Here is a 21278-nt window from a genome sequence, read left to right on the forward strand (position 1 = left end):
TAAATACAGCTGGATCTAGAGATAAAACTCTTAGACTTCAGGTTCTTTTGGCATAGAAATTTATTTATGGTTACTGATGCTTTTAATCTGCCTTAGTAAATCTTTTTCTAGACTCTCTAACAGACATATCTCACATTTTATAGGTATGTACAAAACTTTTAGTTCTCCTAATTGTGTAAAATAAGAGAAATTTAATAGTTTCTCTTGACTTGCTTAGAGGATTTATTTAGAAACTGGTTAATACTACTACTGCAAGTGATTTTTCTTTGCTGTGTTGGGTTGCTGGTTGTAAAAGTAAATTTAAGTTGAAATTTATTTACAGACAAAGGAATGGACTGGAATTCTAGGTATAACTAAGAAAGAGAAACCTACAGAAAAGTTCTACTCTGAATCAGAAGAGGAGGAAGATGAGTCTACCAATACCAGTTCATCAAGTAGGTGTTTGGAAAGCAACTTGCATCTCCACTGCCTGGAGAACTGTATCTTCAGAACTGGTGGCTACTTAAAAAGAATTGGAAAAAATTTCAAAAAAAGACAGAGCCACGTATAAAGTCAGGAAATCGGGGGAAAGTTTTACATTCACTGTAGTTGTGCAGTAACTGCTAATTTTACAGATATGGCTTGTATGTTTAATAAATGAGTTAGACATTGCTTTGTTTCTCAGTTAAAAAAGCTGGCGTGCTATTTTCATCCTGTTTTGAGTCTACTAAGAGTAGTGACAGTTTGTAACTTCAATTAAAACTAAAGGCACCTAACTTTTTGAGGGAAGAATGCCCATATGCTTGGTTGTTGGGAACCATAAGTCTTGAATGTTTTTTGTAATTCACTGTCAGTGAAGTACGATTTTGATAGCATGTGCTGCTGTGTTGATAAATGGCCAAACTTGTTTAGCTGTGTAGTCTTTCATGGTGTCTATTCAGTAAATTATGTTGTAGTATTGCTCTTAAGTTCTACACAATGTTTTCTATTTATTCTGATGGGGGTGATTATGGAGAAGATAACTGACAGCTGCCTGTCAAGTTCAGTGAGCAAAGGTTCTTTAGAACAGTCTCCTACTTAATGCCAGATAGGCAGTTCCCCAAGACAGCTGTTTCAGCAGATGTTAATATAGTTCAGGTGTAGTGAAGAACATCATTCTCCCAGGTCCAGGCTTTAGACACAGAAAATGTTTGTCATTAGAGACTTAAAAGAATTATCAGCATGTAGTTGAATGGAAGAGGAGCACCTTAAAATCTGAATATGGAGCTTCTTTCATCTCATTCCTACACTGAGGAAATATGCAGAAGTGCTTAGGAGTTGTATCACTGAAATTAATGATCTTTGAAGCAAGAAAAGAATCTATTCACTTCAGATATTTGAATATTTGGTAGCTATATGATTAATTAGAGGATGAATAATTTGTTTAAAGCAGTGATTCAATCATCATCACTATCAGGATAAGAACAGATTATCTAATTAAGCAATTGGTTGAAAAGATAATCTTGCAGTTAAGTGAATGTATAGATTAGAGAATTTGAGGTCATCTCCAACTCATGATAAGGTTATGTAATTCTGAAGAATCCACATGTAATTATTTTACTATTAGTCTTTCTAATTTGATAAAGTATAATACTGTGGGCTGAAGAGGACTAGTCTTTAACCAACAAAATTTTGTAAATGTTAGGGGAAAGTGATATTGCCCGCTTTTGACAAAGGGTAAATAATGCTAAAGCCTGCAGTTGGATCTTAAAATACTAAAACATTTTTTTATTTAGGACAAACTTGGATTCCGAAAATACTAATTATGTAAGATATTTAGAAAAAAAATGTAAGAGTTGTTTTTATTTCAGAGAGCGAGTCTGGCAGTGAAAATGAGAAGGAAGATAAGGAGGAAAGCAGCAGTGATGAGAGTAGTGGGAGTTCCTCTTCCAGTGAAGAATCGAGTGACAGTGAATCAGACAGCAAGGAAAGTACTGCAAACAAAACATCTAGAGCTGCTGCTGAAAGGTGGATATGCATTTTTATGGTTTTTAGTTTTTCGTGATACTACCTGTTAAGGCAATCTTCCTGTAAACAGTCTGCTAAGCCTTTAATTAGGCTTTTTTTTGGGGTATTTTGGCCAAGGAGTGCTGTCTCCTGTTTCAGTGTATGCCAGTAATATTCAGTGTATGAACGGAATTTTGATGAAACATATTTTCATTAATCAAACTACTCTTATGTTTGGAATTAATTTCTGACTTCAGTAAAATCTTGGGTGGCTTTTTGAAAATTGATGTAACCTTGGGAGGCTGTATAAGTGATCAAACAGTTGTGTGAAACACTTAATTACCTTTTGCAGCAATTTTGCTGAGAGCTAAAATTAAGTCCTTCAACATTTTTCCATTATGTAACTAAGACAATTGATTTTTCTAAATAATGTTATATTAAAAAGATTATGATCCAAATATTAGAGGCAAGGGCTGTGAAGGGAAACGGTCATAAGATATTTAAGTGTTAGCGCTTTTTAAGATTGCCCATTATCAACAGCATTATCGTGTATTAAAGTATCATTAAAATTTTGAGTAATTGGGGCTAATACCTTGGATTGTATGAATCTGTTTCTTCCACTGCTGTCAGCAAGTGGCCTCTGCAGACATGATCGCCCTTTACTCTGTAGTCTGCTGCCAGCTCACTTGATGAGTTTGCAGCTCAGCTCAGTCGTGGCTGACAGCACTGATTGGGGCGCAGTACGCACTCTGCTCCTTTTATTACAGACAGTAATTAAAGCAGCTCGCCTTGCCACTTCCATAACAAACACAGCATAATGCCCTAATTATGACTTTATTAATTTAAGTCAGAATTTAATGATTTTAAAAGTGATTTATATTGTTTTTCCTGTTCAGAACAAATGAAATCTGTAGGTTAAATTAATACAGGCTTTTCATCATCACAAAGTTAAAAAGCTAGTTACCAGTAAATTCTTTTCATTAGAATAACATCTGAAATTTTAAGCAGTAAGGTAAACAATGATTACCTATCAAAACTGGCAGATACACAATAAAGTAACACTTTTAATCTTTAAATCTAGTTTTAGAGATAGGCTAAATGGTTGAAAAACAACTTCATTTATATAATGGGTTCACAGTAACTTATTTGTTGATGCAACTACAGCTTCTGTTCAATGGCAATGAAGAAAATGTAGATAATTTTGTCAGTACCTGTGTTACACATCATGAAGAAGAAACTTTAAACAGTATACGCTAGTGAATTTTTGTTTAGCTGATTGACCTCAAACAAGTTTTTAAATGTCATGTTGAAATGTAATTTTTATAGTACCTTATTTTTCACCATGATTTTAACAATCAGATATGCTGTATTAGACTGGTTTTGTCATGTGTACTCTTGTTTCATGTTTAGCTTTGCAAGCTTCAGGTTTGCTGCTTTCAGAAAAAAAATGTTTGGCTAAAATTTGTGGGGTTGATTTCAACTTCTGTTACATGGGTAGGAATTATTAGCATGGCTTAAATGTTAGCACTGATTTTTAATAATTTTAATTAAATTTGATTAAATTCAGTCCTGTGAAGTTCTTGGGAGGAAGATGTCATTGCCCTATTTTCCTTTCTGTCATGCTAGATTTTTTCAATTCCCCTTCTCTGTATTTTTCCCTTCTAAAAACATTGCTATCTCAAACATTAATGCAGCATGGTACATTCTTTTGTACTGCTCCTGAAGCTAAGCAAAAATGTATAACAGCTTAATTTGAGCCCAAAGGGACTCTTAATAGTTGAGTGGTCTGGATTTGTTTAATTATTGTTAACCTTGTTATCCTTCAAGCACTTTAGTAGCCAATTTATTGTCTTGGGGAGGAAGCTGATTCAGGTGGTATATGAAACACCTGATTTGGAAGTATAAAATGGTTGCCTGCAGATCCAAGAGCAAAGGTTCTTTTTCTCTGTGCCAATACTAATTTATCTGCTCCATGATAACTATTAGAAAACAAATTTCATTTGCTGCCATATTTCTAGGTAGTAACTCCCTCTAAGACAAAAGGGTGATCTCCTAATTGGTATAGTAGTATTAGAAGCAAACAATTCAGATTTTAATAATATTCAGAGGCTGTTAGCACAGAGCAACATAATCCAACATTGCCAGGGTGAGCAGAACTTTACTGTGTGGAGAATAATGTCTCTGAAGTCCATTAGCTGTAAGATACTCCATATGACCAAAAATGTCAGCATGTAATGGCTCTTTTGTATAAACTCTTTAATGGGTTAAAATATTTGTAGATATTGTAGGTCTTATTTCTAGGTGGTTTGATTTAGAAGAGTTAACGAAGAAGTAAATTCAATGCATTGCTTTTTTTTTTAAAGCAAAATTACTTTGCAAATTATCTTATAACCAATCAAGATTATGTTAATCAAAGGTGGAGTCTGAAAGTTCCTTTATATAAAAGGGTGTCTACACTTCTTTCTGAAATGTCACAAGCTGGATGCATGGAAATAATATTTTAAATACTTAATATGTTCATATTTTTTGTTTGGCTGTTTCATTGGTTTAGACTATATGTGATGAATTATTCTGTAATGTGATACAACAATTTTGTGTACCCTTAAATAAGCTACTACTTCTGCCAACTTAGCTGAGTTGTGTATCATGAAGAAATACTGACATAAAGCTCATTTAATAAAACTTTGAAATGTTAATGCAGGGTATTAACTAAGCAGATTCCTTTGGTGGTTTTACATGTCCCTTAACATTTTTTTTTCAATATGTAGTGTTTCAGAGGACATTAAAAAGAAAGCAAAGGGGATCTTCAAAAAGAGAAGCACATCCAGTTCCTCTGATACAGAGTCCACTTCATCAGAAGAAAGTTCTCCAGACTCCAAGTCAGAATCAGACTCTAAAAGTGACTCTGAGTCTGGAAAATCTGGAAGTGCTACCTCTAGTAAGGTAAAATATGTTTTTAAAAAAGCTCTATAAAAGATGATGCATCTAACCATCTATACGTGTTTCTTTCTGCAGGAATGGAGATGGGTAGTGATTTTATAGATACCTAAAAAAACAATTTCTGAAAAAAATTTTTGAGCTTTCATAAAAAAATCAATCCCAAAGTAGTTTGATAATTCAAGCAAGTAAGAACATTTTATAACTAAAAGCATATTTCAGTTTTAATTCTATTATATTTTTACTCCAGATAGATGAAGAATAAAACCTAATTGATTTTTCAGATTACTGTTGAACTGGTGAAAGCATAGTACATGGATAGTTTGCAAAAATAATATCCTGATGATTATTATATTAAAATAATATTGAAATAATTATATTAAAAGTATCTTAAAAGTATAACTACTACAGGAACTGAGTCTAACAGGAAGCAAAACCAAGAAGCAAATGTTAATACATTGTTTCTTAAGAGTTTGAAGACATTCTAGTAGAACCACTCACTTAGTTTTAAAATTTCCTGTTAAAATTGAGAATAGTGCAGTTAATGCATGTATACTTGAGGTGTATACATAGATTAGTAAAATTAATATTCTTAATGAGTAATCAACTTTTTATTGGTCTCTGTTTCATAGGAATAAAGCTTATAAAGAATTCTGTTACTTCAAATTGTGTTAGGTTTTTTGCAACATTTATGGAGTAGCAAACTTTCAAATATGTCTTTTTTAAATTGCATTTGGAAATGTGTGAAGATGGAAAACTATTCAACAGAGCCATTCATGTGTCAGTTAAATCTTAATTGCTTACCTTAGTGAAGAAAAAGAGGTTAAAAGTTCATTATAGTCAAGCTAGCATTATAGAACTAATGTTAATAACATGAATTGGTTTCTGTATACCTACCTTTCTTTTAAAAATTTTATGCTAAATCTGTTAAGGTAGTAAAGTGAAAGAATTTCTGAAACTTATTTTTCTGTTATCAATTATTTCCTGTGCATTTATTTCTATGCATTTTATAAAAAATTTGAAGGGTAAAATTGTAGCTCAGAAGTTTTGAAAATTGTGTGATGTTCCGATGCATTTTAAATTAAGCCCAGACATTTCGGTCAGGACTCCTGTATAGGTGCTGAATAGTCAAAACAGTCATCATTTGTTGCATTTGATGCAATGGTAGAAGCTGGTGGACAGATGTGTTTTGAACAGTTGAGAGGGAAGGCTGTAACTTTATTAAGCTGTTTCGGTGTGCATTTCCTTTAATTGAAGGGGTAAGGCTGTCTATTTCTCTAAATGTTGAACTTGGTTTGTACATGGTCCTTGTTTTGTAACTTTATAGGTCTGCCTAGGAACTCTGAGTTGTAACCTTAACTTTTAATCTATTCCCTTCTTCTACCAAGTAGAACAAAAGATGAAGTGGGACTGTAGCATTTGAGAAATAGAGGTGTGTTTCCATGGTTGTTTCCATGGTCTGATCATTGTTTCCTGCCCAAATACCACACTGGGTGACACACTTATGTCAAAGTTTCTTCTAGTAGAGCAGCCAAACTAGATCTTGCCAAAAAATGGTAGCGCAACAAATGTAACCTAAATCCTCTCAGAATAAACTCCTTTGATGCTAGATGGGACATGAATTAATTCTAACAGTTTGCAGCTTCTCATATTAGCACAGCATTTTGTCACCAGAAAGTAATAGGTACTCTGACCTCCTTAGTTCTGAGCAGCCACTGCAAAACCGTGTTTGCACAATAGTGTCTTCTCTCTTTTTGAAAAATTTGTCCTTTTTCTCAGGATATTGATGCTGTTGTTCATGATTCCTTTCACTACAGTTATCTAAACTGTTCTGGTTATTTCCCAGGATATGTGAGGACTACTAGCATAAAGAAGCTTTTTGTATTTTGAAACAGCAGTTGAGAATGTGTGAAGTCAAACATACTGGAAAATATGAGAACCAGAGTGTCCAGGAAGCTTGGGTTTGTTTTGTGAAGTCAATGGAAAATTTTCAAGACCTTGGATTTTAAGAGAAGACAAAAAATATTGCAGTAGTCCTGAAGTCTTACTTGGTTAAGAAGTACCTAAAAAGAAATGTGTTAGAAACAAAAAGTATTTATAAGCAGTTGACAGAAGACTTGATCAGCGTCAAAGGGTAGAACTGAAAAACTGCAAAACTTTCAAACATCACAAAAAATAGCAATGGGTTTATTTATATGCATGGGTTTAAAGGCAGCAAGAAAAAAAGCGAAGAGCTTCTTGAAAAGATAGCATAGAGCTCAGTATGCAAAAGCTAAGTGTCTATGTTCCTTAAATTCATTTTCATTAAGAAATTAGCACATTTAATGTAAGGGTAACAAGCTATGGCTGATGGACTGTATCAATAGTGGTCATATATGAAGGAGGCAGAGGGGAAGTTAATTTAATGCTCTTGAAGATAGAGGACTATTTCAGTGTACTATGTTAATCTCTAGGACCATGAAGTTTCCATAAGCCATGTTGGATGCCTGCATTTATACCTGAGGTGTTTCTGATAATAGCTTATATTCAGAAGTGTAGTTGGATGAGGGGGTGATGGGGAGAATCAGAGGTATTTTGTGCCAAAGGTGATTGTTATGCTAACTAGCTTAATAGATTTTTTGGAGACCTGTTTTGAGCACTGTGATGATAGGTGGAACTAACTGATGATAACCTAGATAAGCCCTTCCAAGCTGGAAAAGAAAGCAATTGTTAACAAACATTAAAGAACATTATAGATAAAGTCTTGGATAGAGCCCTTGTGAGGAGGTACATTTTACAAAAACCACCCATGTTAATTTTATTTCCAGGAAAATCTTTTATTTTTTCTGCTTCCTACCTGACTTCTTTTCAGGCCACCCAGGAAGCAGACAGTTTCAGCCAGGGTCTCAGAAATGTGTGGTTTTATTCTGATAGATCTTTTTGGAAAAGACATTGCTTATATTATTCTGCTACAGGGTACTCCTGATTTGGTCAGTGTGTATGGGGAGATTATTCATTAGGATTTCCTTTCCTTTTAAAAAAAAAAAGAAAAGATTTTCTGAAATACATATTGATAAGAGGAGTAGTTAGTAAGCTTGACTTTTATAGTTTCTCGGTTTGCCACACATGAAGTATGTTACATAGCTGATGTTTTGGGTGGTGTTTAGCATTTTATATGTTTTGTTGGGCACCATTGCCATGTTCAACAGAATTTTCATAATAAGATAGATTTGATTACACTCACATGGGAGCTTAATTTGTGCATACATCCGTGCATTTACTAACATTAAAATAGGTTACAAAAACTTCAGGTTATTTTTCCTGAATATATTATTAATGCTTTCATATTTTTTCTCTTGAAGAATCATTTTGGAAAAGCTGTTGTGTTCACTGTAATGAAGCTGCAGTGAATAGAAAAGTTACCCTCTTGTACTGCAGTCTTTTATATAATTTTGAAATATGGATAGTTTGAGGTGTTCGGATACATACTTTATGTTAAGCATAAACACTATAGAGCTAAAATGCGGATTTGAGGATGATGCATATATAAGTAGGTGTCTCTACAGTGGGATTTTAAAATCAGCTATTGGTGACCTCCTTATACAAGTATAATACAGTCACTCAGCTGTTAAAAACCTGATCCACTATTTAAAAAATATACAAAAACAAATTGTCTATCTTTCTGCCTGATCTCTTTTCAAGTGCTAACACAATGGAAACAGTGGGTGATCTGTCAATGCATTTGGATTGTCAATGATGGTTTTGTATAAATATTGGGAGGATAAGAAATAAAATTCGCACAGCAAAATATTATTTCATCTGCCTTTTCTCTGCAGCTCCATGGCTTATGCTGCGGTGTGAAATTCTCATTTTACACACTTTGCAGGCGGAGCACATGAATTATGCATTGAGCAAGAGAAATCTCCTGCTTCAAGTCCTATATGCATTTACCAGGTTCTATCTCTATTACCAAGATGAATTGCAAACGGATAAATGTTTGATGGAATATAGCTTAACTTCTTTGCCTAGTATTCTGCTTTTCCCACAGTGGGCTCTCTTGGTAGGAAACTGGGTTATATTGTAGACTTAGTTTTAAGAAAAAAGATAAAAAATTATGTTACAGAGAAATGCCAGACACGTCAGAGCCTTTTTATTTTCTTGATTTGGAATGCAAAGCTTTTTCCCTCAATAGAAATACCTGTTGGTAGTGTCTGTTGGAGTCATTGGCTATTTATTATTCCTAGAAAGCCAATCAATTTTCTTTTCTTGGAAAAACCAAATTAAAAAATAACCATGTTTGCAATAGGCAAGACCCATGTAAATAGATTTCTTTGATCTTTTGTACAGAATAGCACACAATTAATATATATACCCATATATAGTAATATGCGTATAAATATGAAAATGCCTGTGTGTTTATGTGTATATATAGCATGCATGCACACACATATAAGTAACTGAGTATTTACTTAAGCTTGACACACTTGGCTGAAGTAGAAAATAAGACGTGATCAAATTTGAACATTAGCTTTATCTTGATTTAGTTAGCTTCTGATTTTACATTTCCCAGATGGTAGGGTTGTTGGGGTTTTTTTTTGTTTCTGCTTTTGAGTTGGTTTTTTTTACAGCAAACTGATGTACTTAAGTACAGTATTCTGACAAAGTGTGCAGTAGAAGTTTTTCTTACCATGCATTACCTTGATGTAATGATTCTGTACTTTTATCTTATGACCATTTTATTTTAAAGTGTAAGAAATAAATTCTCTTGAAGGATTTTTTTCCCCATTTTTAAAGACATATTACGTAGTAGATTCAAAATAATATCAGTGCAGAAATGCATTTTATAAGATAAAATTACATACCAAGCTTTGTGATATGTACTTAGTAACTACTTAAGAATGACAAAATAAGTAATAGAAGAAACAAATTGAAGCATACTGTTGGTGTTTTTTGTGACACAGGATGTTCTGTCTTAATTGTCTTCAGTAAACAGATTAACAGTAAGAGGATTTCTTGACTCTGACTCCTAATTTTTTTAAACCTCTTGACCTAGCAATGCTGCCATTGGCAGAACTGAAGCATATTCAAAATTCTCATAGTTGTGCTATAGCCTCTCATGTGGGTGAGCCACTTTTTATAGACTTTAATTGGCTGCATAATAAAAGGGAATGGAGAAATCCCATCTCTGCTGGAATAATTAGCAAATATAGAACTCTAGCTAAAAATAACCTTTGAACCTTAATCATAGTTGAAGATAGAACTATATCTTATGGATAAGTGAGGTGTAGGGAGTGAAAGAGTGCGGAAATTGAGGTTTGTTTTTTTTAAATATATTTGCATTTTGTTTAACCATGTTCTCTTTTAGTATGTTCCAGTGTCTGAAGAGTTTGTGGTTTAGCAAATAAAGTTGTGATACATAGTTTATAGTAAAGGTGCTTCACATAACAGCTAAACCCCTTATTCAGGGCTAAATATTCACCAAATGGTGCTATAAAAAGACTTGGAATTCATTAAAAGAATTGTCATGAAATTGTTTCTCTCACACTCCATAGACATGAGTAATTCAAGTAGAACCTGTATCTTATGAGGATTACTATTTATCCTTATTTCACAGATTTTTTTTAAAAATAGCCAGAACAAGCTTAATGACTTGCCAATAATCACACTGGAAGAGAAAGATGAAGTCTGATAGTTGTGAGCAGAATGGTACTCAAGAGACCGTGTTCTGCAGCAGAGTCCCTCACTAATTCTGGGCAAGGCATATAAGGAATGGAACAGCATTAGCACTGTTTTAAAGATATTTTGTAATATTTCCTTTGTCCAGAGGAGTTTTGTGTTTCAGATAAATAAGCGACAGTAAAACACTCAAATACCATAGTGATAAGGATCACTGAAGTATGTTGATTTAAAAATCATTTTTAAAATAGTGGCTTCCATTCTTCTCTGTCCACAAGAGTCTTCTACTCCCAGAGTATCTAAAGCACATCTGTAATGATCACATAAGTGACTACTGTCTATATGAGCCATGGGCTTATTGAAAGAATGATGAGCAATGTCATTTTGGCTCAGGTCAAGCCTGATAGTCATTAACATCAACAGCTGCCAATAATGAGAACATTAGCTAGTTTCTTCCATGTTCTCTGGAGGGAACTGGAAATTGGGAAAAAATAGACTCAGCTTTATTGTTAGTTTGCAACTGACCATAAGGTTGAGAGACTAGAAGAAAGGGAATGCACCTTTAGAAAAGAAGGGTAATCTTACTCTCTGGTGATTGTCAAAGTGATTCTAGGTGTTGAGTTTCTGAAAGGACTCAAAGCTCCTCTAGGAATTCCTATCCTGAGTGCCTAAAGAGACTGTGACAGCTTGCAAGAAATGCTCAAGAAATGGAGGCCCTGATGGTCATACGGATTTTTACTAATTTATTTAGACCTATTCATTTATTAGAAAAGGTAAAAGATTAATACATGTATATGCATTTAGCTGTCACATGCTGTTGGGGAGGAAACTGCTAAACTAGAAGGTTTACAGAATTTGACTCCTGGAAGGGCTGTTTTTCATTTACTTGCAATACCTTGGATAGTCATCAGTGTCTTAAGGTCTAAAGGCAGTTGACAAATTCTCTGCAAGAATGACAAAGTCTTCTCTTTTGTGAGTGAGCCAGAGAGAGCAAAGGCAGAGGGAGTTCTTCAACTGGTCCAGACAAAAAGGATGTCTGATGAGCATCCAGCGGGTAACATGTCCAGGTTCTGGCTACATCCAAAGATGAATCCTTTTCACTAAACCACCCTACTGGGAGCTCCTATTGAGCTGTGACATATTAAATTCTGTCCTGGATCATCACTGTTTAGACATGTTCTATAGGTATGACCGACACTCACTAAATTTGTTTGGAACTTTTATTTAGCTGTACTGAAACAAATTTTGTTGACATACTCTGTTTGCCAAGTAACCAGGATTATGCAATTACTGCTCTACTTAAAGTACTACCAATCATTACTGGAACTCATCTTAAGGCTTAAAATTGTAACTTTTTTGTGACAAAAATCAACGTTTTGTTATTTGTCCAGCAGTTAAGTAAAATCCCAGTAGATGATTGGGATTCCGTGCTACTAGGTAAGTGCAGATAACACTGCTTTCTTATTGAATGGATTTTGTCCTGTTTTTCATATGGAAACAGAAATGTTAGTACCAAATCTTTTGTCTTCAAAAAAAATGCTTCTATCTCTATTTTAATGGTCTCAACAGAAGTGTCCAAAAGTTTTCTTTGAGTAGCAACTATTATTAATACTAAACAAAAACATGAGCTTCAGAGGAGTAGATGTAACTCAAATGTGGAGTTTAGGTTCAGCTTACCTGTATAAAGAAATCTCTCTCACTAGGTAAATTCTCTGAATGCTGAGCCCTGAACAGCAGAGAAGATACACTTTGCTTTATAAAAGTATTAAAGACTTTTCTTTTGCTGATGTGGTAAAAGAAAAAATATTCATATATTTTGACAGAAAGAAGACAAACCAGTACAAGATAGAAAAGCTCCAAATAAACAAGATGTGTTTCTCTTAGATCTAGATGATTGTAAGTATCTTGATTAAAGCCTCATTTTTCCCATGGCATAAACTCAATTCAGTTAATTCAATGAATTTTAAATGTCTGAAACGTTGATGATGATAATTTATCGTACCAGCTTCCTGACCAAAAAAAAAAAAATTGCTTAGACTATGAACTTATTTTTAAGCATAAGTTTTACAATTCGTGATTTTGTTTATTTTAGAACTGAGAAAAAGTTTCAAAGTTTAGAATGTATTGGTATGTAAAACATTTATTTTGGAAAGTTTTGTATGTCTTGACTTGTTTTCTCTTAAAGCGGGCTTATTTTCTCAGTTGTCAATGGATGTTACTTGTACAACATCTGTGCAACCTATGAACCAACTGTGGTGCTATAATTAGATACTAAAAATCACAGTTTTGAAGAACGGATTAAAACATAATCTTGGAAGGGTAGGGTAGAGCTGGGACTGGTTTTTGGCTATGCTTTGTAGTGCCATTCTTCAAGTTTACTTCTATAGGTGCAACACATGTTACAGTTGCATTAATATGTACTTTGCACATAGCTTGTAATTGAAAATGTGCTGCATATTATGGATCAGACTGAAGGATAAAATAGAGGAAGAAATGGGAGAGGAGGACAAAATATTTCTAATGTAAATAACATGGTCTATACATATCAGTTTTATTTATATTTTCATTGTTTGAGTATTGGGGTCATATGTATGAAAAATAATCTTCTGCTATTAAGAAACATATATAGAAGGATAAAATAATTAGATCAAGATGTAAAACCTTTTTACACTTAATAAAAATAGCTCATTGTCCTTCCTAGTGGTTTTGGGGTTTTTTTTAAATCAATTGCCTTTTACTTCTAGTCTGTCCTGTGACAACTCCTGTGGCAGTTCCTACAGTGGCAGTTCCTATAGCAGCTGTTTTGTCCCCAAGTTCAACAGCAGACCTAGAGGGATTAAGTCTGTCAAGTTCATCAGTCATAGATGTAAGTAGCCTTTAAAAAGGAGGTGGGAAGTGGGGGGTGTGTCTTAATTTAAACATTTCACATGTTTTTGAGGCAGTCATTAACGTGATTTTTTTAAAAGTATTTTCATCTATAAAGGTCTTGTATGAAATTCTGGTTTACATGCAAGTCTGACAGCTTTTCTTATCTGTACTAATTACATTCTGAAATGTGGAGAAAAGTATGAATATTGCATGTCTGAGAAGGATGCCTTCAAGGATTTTCAACTTTCTTTTTCAATTTTGTCTTTTTCTCTGCCTCGTGGAAACTTTAATTCACGAAATAAGTAAAATAAGTATCTGAACTATACAAATCTTTCAAATCATTTAGTTGCTACACTATCAAAAATAAAACTACAAGAAAATCACATCCCCATTAATCCTCAGCCTGTTTGTTTTCTGTACATGGCTCCAATTATGACATTTTGCTACTTGGAAATATTTTTTCATGAGTATATGAAGCAGAGCCCCTGGGTGCAAATAAAAAGGGTATAGATTTACAATCAGTGATGTATCAGTATGTGTCATAATTTATTCTGTTTGTACTTCCTGCTCTGTAGCACTTTCCATTAGGGAATCTCAAAACTATAGGTATAATTACGGTTAGCAAAGTCATGGAGGTAGAGGGCATTGCTGTGTTGGGCAAAGGGATAGTAGCTTGTGTTCTTTTTTGGTTTTGGGGTTTTTTTTCAGTCATTTTGTGTGCCCAATTTAAATTTGCAATTTAGTAAGGAATTGCAGCAGTATAACATAGGATACTTATCCTTGTGAAAGTGGGTGGGAGTGACCAGAAAAAATACCAGAGGCACAGGCATTTTTTTAGCCTAGCCTTGTTTCTAATGAGACTGGTATATAGAACCTACACTGCAACTTTAATAATTGCTGATAAAGTACTTTGTTCTGGCTTTGGGAGCAATACATTTGCAAAATCAAATACTTCTTACGTAAAGGAGTTGCATGAATGATTTGACTCAAGAAATAAAAGATTTTAGCTGTTGATTCAGTTTCATATTTACAGGCTTTAAAATTTGGTGTTGAAAAGGTAGACTTTCAGATAATGTGTTGGATATCAGCCTTATCTAAGAAAATTGTGATGCAATTTAAATTTCCAGCAGAGCAGTAACAATCCGTGTAACTTTACCTGATGCGTAGTTGTTCACGTGTCACGCAGTCTGAAAATGCCAGAAACTCTCTTCTGTGTTATTTTTCAGTGCAGTATGCAGCGTTAGTGACAAGCCTGAGTTTAACTATAACTGTGTTGTTATTCCTGTGATTGCAATCCCACAACGGTTTCTTTGCCATCCTTTATGGCTTTGACAGCTCAAAACACAGGCAAACATCTGTTTTCCTGACTCTGGGTTAGCTTAAGAATTACTCTGGTGTCTTTGCTTTACTTCAGAATTGTCATCTTTGAGGGTAAGTTAAAGATAGCAATTGCTAACGTCAGAAGCTTTACACCCCTGTTGACAATGTCTTTAGTCCTTTAATCATCTGCTGTACCTGAACACATGTTCCACTCCCACGTTCATGCTTGCTTTCCTCATAATTGCCACTATTCATTTGTTAAATTGCGGCTCCCCATTCTTCAGAAGGTAGCTGCAATGAAATAGAGTATTAGTATTAATTCTAGAAAATTAGAAAGAGCTAGAAGGTGTAGTCTAAAGAGCAGAAGTAGTTCCTGGATGAAAGGGTTGATTCTGCAAAATGCGTTGTTCTTGCTGCTGCTGAGTTCCTGGTAAAACATGTAACCAGCAAAGAAGCTGGAACATTTACTCATACTCCCTGCTCTGGAAACAACCCAAATCACGTAAGGACTAATTGTTGCTGCCTGGATAGTGATTACATGTTTTGGGCTGTATTCAGTTTTCAGATGTAAGGTCAACTCTCATTGCTGTTGATAACTGCAAATGTACATGAGGTCCTTTGCTGAGTTTTGTGTACCAGGAAACAACAAAAATTAAACACTAAGGTTAAAAACTGTGCTTTCAAATTATATCCATATATTGTAAAAAGTCTTGCATGCAAGTAGTTAGATAACTATTGTCACATGTTGTTCAGCACCATCAGGTAATTTTCTAAAAATGAAAATACAAAAACATCTTAAGACTTTATGTGGGAATATCCCTCTTAAAATAGTATTTTGAGTTTAATCTGTGGTGACTAATTCTAAAAATAAGGAACATAGTTGTCATACTTCAGAAAACTTTTTCTTCCTTCAGTGGGAAAGAAAATGAATTTAAGTGTAGGGCACATGCCAAACTAACAGTGAGAAATTAATTTATTACTAGGCAATGGAGAGCATGGAGTAAAAATAGATAAGTACAGTATATGACCCTAATATCAAAGAAATGTAGCAGCCACTTATTTTGAATGTGTCAGGCGGTCTATTATTCAAATCATTCAGCACTGTAATTGGATACAGCTTTTAGAAAACTTAGAACTCCAAATTCTTAGCTGCTGAACATTATGAAAGCATAACTACAAGAATGGTTTTACAGTAATGGTATGGGTCTCTTTAAACCTACAAAACCAAAATATCCTTGAATAGAAACTACAGTGCACAACCTGATGCTTTGTCCTGCAGCTCATTTGTTTTTGTGATTCATGTTTATATATAGCACATTTCCCCCTCATATAAACCTACACGTGCATATTATAGTTTGTTCCAGGAAAAACAAAATTCTCTGGTGATTTATGGGTAACTTTTTTCCAACTGAATGCACAACATAGTAAAGCCTTGTGTACGCTTCTGCCCTGGTACATGTAGTCCATCTTCAGGTGGCTCAACCAAACCAGGTAACTGAGGTCACCAGAGGCTGCTGTGGGGCTTTTCAGGGTGTAGATGCAAGGGAAGTGAGACCTAAGTGCTTGGGGAAACTCTGCATTTGGAGTCAATTGAGTTTTAGATGGATACATTTGCAGGCTTAAAGATGTGGTGCCAATGAAAACCTACATGAGAGAAAGCTGCAAGCTGTCAGTGTAAAGTGGTTTTCTGAAAACAGTGTAAATAGGTGTTGTCCTCTAAAGAGAGGTCATAAAGTGAGAGAAGAGAGAATTGAAAGCAACACTCATGGATGACATAAGGACAGAAAGGGTTATAACGTGCTGCAGGAAATAATATTTTGAGGAGGAAGAGGAGAGAGCTATCATATCAGAGAGGAGCAGGAGACAGGAGTGATCAGATGTTCCTACCCATCACACAGCTGATGAGAAAAAAATCTAAACCACCTGTTCTTTTCTCATGAGGATTTTAGATGGTAAAGATGTACAGGTGACTGCTCTCCTGTATGTGTAGAGCCCTGAGTATGCTGCATATGACAATTAACTGGTAAAAATGACACATAATTTTAAAAATAAAATTAGTGAGAAGGAAATACTGCTTTGGTAGCAAGAAGTTTGTTATGATTTAGAACAGTGTTAGTACAAGGAAGAATTGACAGCTGGATATGAGCTCTGATGGTAGCAGCAGTTGGATGGGGCAAAAAGTGTGTGGAAGTATGGGCTGAGCTGAGTATATTTTGAGGGGAGAAGATTGTTTCCCCTGCCCCAAATAGAGGATAATTTGGGGAAAAAGTCAAAGGTGAATAAGAGAAGTTCATGATAAAAGTGTGTAGCAGAAGAGGGGAAAACTTGTTTTAGTGAGGAGGTACTTATAAAAATATTTGATGCAACAGTTTAGTGTTGCCATTAATTGTTGTGCATGTGGAATTATGGTATAATTGTAGAAGTGGTACCGCTTTACTTACTATGGTTTTATTCAACATGTTCAGTGTATTCTCTTGATAGTAGTTATTACTGGCAATACACGTTTTTATTGTTTCCTCCTACTCGGAGTTCCACAGAAACTGTTTAGGAAGGGAGGAGTAAATCATCATGTTTTCTGTCTCATGTCTTCTACAGAACTTTTGACTGAGATCCACTTTGAGAACTTTAGAGTGGTGATGCATGGAGCAGAAATAATAGCTTTTGACAAAAGTCAAGGTCGAGCTGCAGACCTGTCAAACCAGGTGATAAATACATTTAATTCCAAATTGAGCACCCTTACAGAATTCCTTGAGAAATAGTAAATGTGAATTCCCTCAATATTCAACTAGAGATGTTTTCAGAATAGGAGAACACCTTAAATGGTATTTTAATTTCTAAGTTGTTGAGGTAGCCTTTCCAGGGGAAGACTTTCTTATCATTTGGGTTGCTTTGCCCATTTAGGCTGTTTCTGATTCCGTTATAGCAAGTGTTAAGATTGACTCTGAAGTATATTCTTGTCCTGTGTGAAGGTTCTCTTCTTAGAAGTACCAGAAACACAAGGACTGCAATAATGGATTATATCATGGCTCTAGTCTGGTATGCAGCTTGCAGGAAAGGTTAGCATGAGTGCTTAAAAATTTGCAAAATCCTACAGTAGAGAAATGAATAGTAGTTCTTCCAAAGAGGTGTTGGTATGCACTCAACTTCATGCATTTTATTTTTTCAGAGCTTTTTAAGTAATAATTATTACTTAACTAGATGCATTTGTCATTCATATAAGCTCTGGTCTGAGTTCTTACTCAGTAATGGTTGTATGAGAAGAAACATTAACTTGTTAATGTCATGAAAGAGATGTAGTGCAATCACTTGTGATAGCAACAGACTGCATGCGATTGTTCAACTAGATTCTTGATACTCTTCTGCCCAGTGTTGCTCAGAGAGATTTTGATCAATTACCATTGGTTTTTAAATAAATAGTTTTATATTTCTGTAAATATATCCAGTCCCTCTTAGGATGCTTCTAAAATTTTTTATTCAGACAAAAGATGTTTCTTTTAAGTTGGTTTTCAGTGTTAGACACATCTCTTCTATCAGATGTTTTTGTGGTTTTGTGTTATCCTAACACAGGCTTATGGTATCCTTAATATCATTTTATTATTTTTTATAGTTCACCATTTGCCCTCCTGTTTTTCAGTTTCCTGTAGGAAATGTCTCATCTTTTGGTGTCTTGTCACAGGAAAGCTTTTTCCTGTTGTTGCATTTAAGATAATGAATTAATTTGGTAAGAGATTAATCCCCTTGTGTTCTAGCTGGTCCTCAGAGATTAGAAGGGCTAGGGGCGGCTGGACTTATCTCTTCATAGGTATGCCAGTTGAAGCCGTAACTATAGGCCTGACACCAGATGCACGAACAGCCTGTATGCTGTAGGTCCAGCTGCATTCAAGAGAAGCAGTCAGTTTCACTAATAGTACAGTTTATTCTTATGCAACATCTACAGATTCTTTAAGATTGCCTACGATAAATGAACAAACTGCAGGTTGGCTATATAGCACTACACACAAAAAACCAATTGCAATCACACACAGTTCCTGGGTAATCAGCATAGCCGAGGGCTCAAATCTTACCAAAAGATGGCCTTTCTGGGGTGGGGCGAGAAGCACAAACCCATCGATCTGTCCCTCCGATGTCGTGTCAGATTATTGTCCCTCCAAGTTAGATACAAACTCAGGGTAGTATTTATCTAAGTGTGTATGTGTGAGTGGGTGGGACTGTGGTCAAGCCATTGTTTCTTGAGTAACAACACTGCGCATTCCTTGCTGCAAGGTGTGCACTGTTTTTGTGGGAAAAGAGGAAGAATGAGAGATAAGGTCCACAGAGTACTCTAAAACAGTCCTTGAGAGAAGGGGAAGAGCAGGAGATAAATCTGCATAGTCATGTCAAATGTTCCCTGAGAAAAGTGGAAGAATGGGACCACGCGGTCTCCACGTCGCTTCGCATTCCTCCGTGGTGCCATGGCAACACAAATCAGTGGATCTCCATCCTGTCCTGTGTTTGTTCTGGGCACCATGTGTTAAGGAAATGTGTGGTTTGCTGATTTTTCGCTGGTTTGCTTTTCCCACACTTCCAACACCTATGTGTTAAATGTTGCCATTATACTTCTAAAGCCCACCTTTTTATATAAAGATTGAAATTGGAAGGTTTGGGGGGCGGGGGGAGGTGAAAGGGGAAGTGTGCCACGAGATAGACTACATGTATCCTGTCCCTGTGTGTGCTTATAACTTGTTTGCATTGTTGACCACACCTGTACATCGAGCAGAGATGTTTTTGGAGTTCTGCGTTGTTTGCTCTCCAGCTTAGGATGGTGGCTTTTCCATGTGGAGCAGTTCAAAGTATCTGTGTTGTCTCCATTTTCCCCTACTCTGTGCTCTACAATATTTTTAACTAATATAAGGCTTAATTGAAACCACTTTTTAGAAATATTGTATGTTTGTAGGGTGCCTGGGAAAGTTTATACTTATGAAGCAAGTGAAAAGGTGTAGTCTTAATTTAAGAGTTAAATAGCAACTTTCTCCTAGTGCCACCCAAAATTCAGCTATGCAGCTGATTAGGTGTGACTGATGCTTGTGGGAAAGCAGCGTGGTCCAGTGGATACAGAACTGGGTGTTACATATGGAAAATGAGTTCTATTTTTGGCTTACTACTTGCTGTGTGATCTGGAGGGAGTAAGTTAATCTTTTAGTTTTCCATCTGAAAAATGGGGATAATGATGCTTACTCACCTTGGGAAAGCTCTTGGAGATCTGCAAATGAATGTAGCTGCTCATCAGCAGATATTAACCATTGCCAAGACAGAATAAGGAATGAAACAGACCTGCATACTTAATTTTATTTTTCTGTGTTTATATAAATTTGCTGCATAAGAGGGTGTTTTTAAATTGATAACATAGTATATGTGTTACCTCAAATATTTGAAAGTTATAATGTCCTTTCAGAAACTGCTTCCACATACCCTTAAAAATGATAGCTTTAAAAAAACCCACTTCTATGACACTATTTTTTAAAGTGTCATTTCACCTTTATTCTTTCATTAGAAATCCATTTATTAATATTTGTGATGATTATTAGTGTTCAAGCCTTAAAAATACCCATCTTATGATTATTAAATGCATTAATACTTAAAAAGTTCTACACTTAAGAATTAAGAACCTTCAACTTCTTTTCTTTTATATAAATCCAAGAATTTAATTTGGAAGCTCAAACATGATCTTTCTTCTGAGTCAGAAACAAGTTTCTAATACAAGACATTGGCCCAAATAATAGTATGCCCAGTCTGAGAGGTATATTATATTATTACTATGTATAATCTCATTTATTTAGTTGACTGCTGTGTATTTTAGTACTAGATGTTCTCCAGATTAGGTCTTTTGTTTATGCTTTTATATATAATGTATACATAATATAATTTACATGTATGTTACAAATTGTATGCAATGTATAATTATATAACTTAATTAGTTAGCAATTTGTACATTAATTAAATTTTATTCTGAGTAACCAGGTCTTTGATTAACAGTAGTGCTCATGATTCACTGCTATTTTGCTGTTTTGTTATGTTGGAGTGAAAAAGATTAAACCAATATTCAAATACTGAATTTAAAAATAAAAGTGGTAAAATTGCAAAGAAAGTGCAATTACAATTTTAAAATCCTATTTATAAAATAGAAAGTAAATTGAGGGGGTGTTACTTTCAAAAAATAAACTCCTTTAGATAAGTTACTGTGAGGAGACCCTTGATCTTTTTTTGCCTTCTGTTAGAAGTCAGTACTGTCCTTAAAACTAATCCAACTTTTTTGAGAATTAAGTGCTTAGATCTATGAGACAATTTAAAGTAATGCTTCTTTTTCTTTCCCACATGAAAAATACATATATTATGCTTCTCAAAATAAGACTGTTGGAAACAGATTTGGTGCTAAGTGTTTAAAAACAAGTATGTGTAATGCATGATGATGATTCCATAAGTTATTCTTTAAATATGTAGTGTAGTAATGTATGTAAAACAGAATGTCGTGTATGTGTGTTATGCTGTGTAACTCA

The 21278-nt window shown here is 34.8% G+C and overlaps 1 protein-coding gene across 3 annotated transcripts in view; it reads left to right on the top strand.

The window, feature by feature from the left end:
- Nucleotides 1–21278, top strand: part of AP3B1 (adaptor related protein complex 3 subunit beta 1) — a 163521-nt gene that overhangs the window by 97167 nt on the left and 45076 nt on the right. For all 3 annotated transcript variants that reach the window (XR_012621587.1, XM_074812298.1, XM_074812297.1), the window contains exons 18-22: nucleotides 323–434; nucleotides 1830–1986; nucleotides 4734–4908; nucleotides 12381–12453; nucleotides 13302–13423. Coding sequence is in view for 2 of the 3 variants with exons in the window: in XM_074812298.1 (XP_074668399.1) it covers nucleotides 323–434; nucleotides 1830–1986; nucleotides 4734–4908; nucleotides 12381–12453; nucleotides 13302–13423 (639 nt within the window). In the remaining variant the exon portion in view is untranslated. The remainder of the gene's footprint in view (nucleotides 1–322; nucleotides 435–1829; nucleotides 1987–4733; nucleotides 4909–12380; nucleotides 12454–13301; nucleotides 13424–21278) is intronic.

The sequence above is a fragment of the Strix aluco genome, chromosome Z (assembly GCF_031877795.1).
Source record: "Strix aluco isolate bStrAlu1 chromosome Z, bStrAlu1.hap1, whole genome shotgun sequence".
In the NCBI taxonomy this organism is placed as follows: domain Eukaryota; kingdom Metazoa; phylum Chordata; class Aves; order Strigiformes; family Strigidae; genus Strix; species Strix aluco.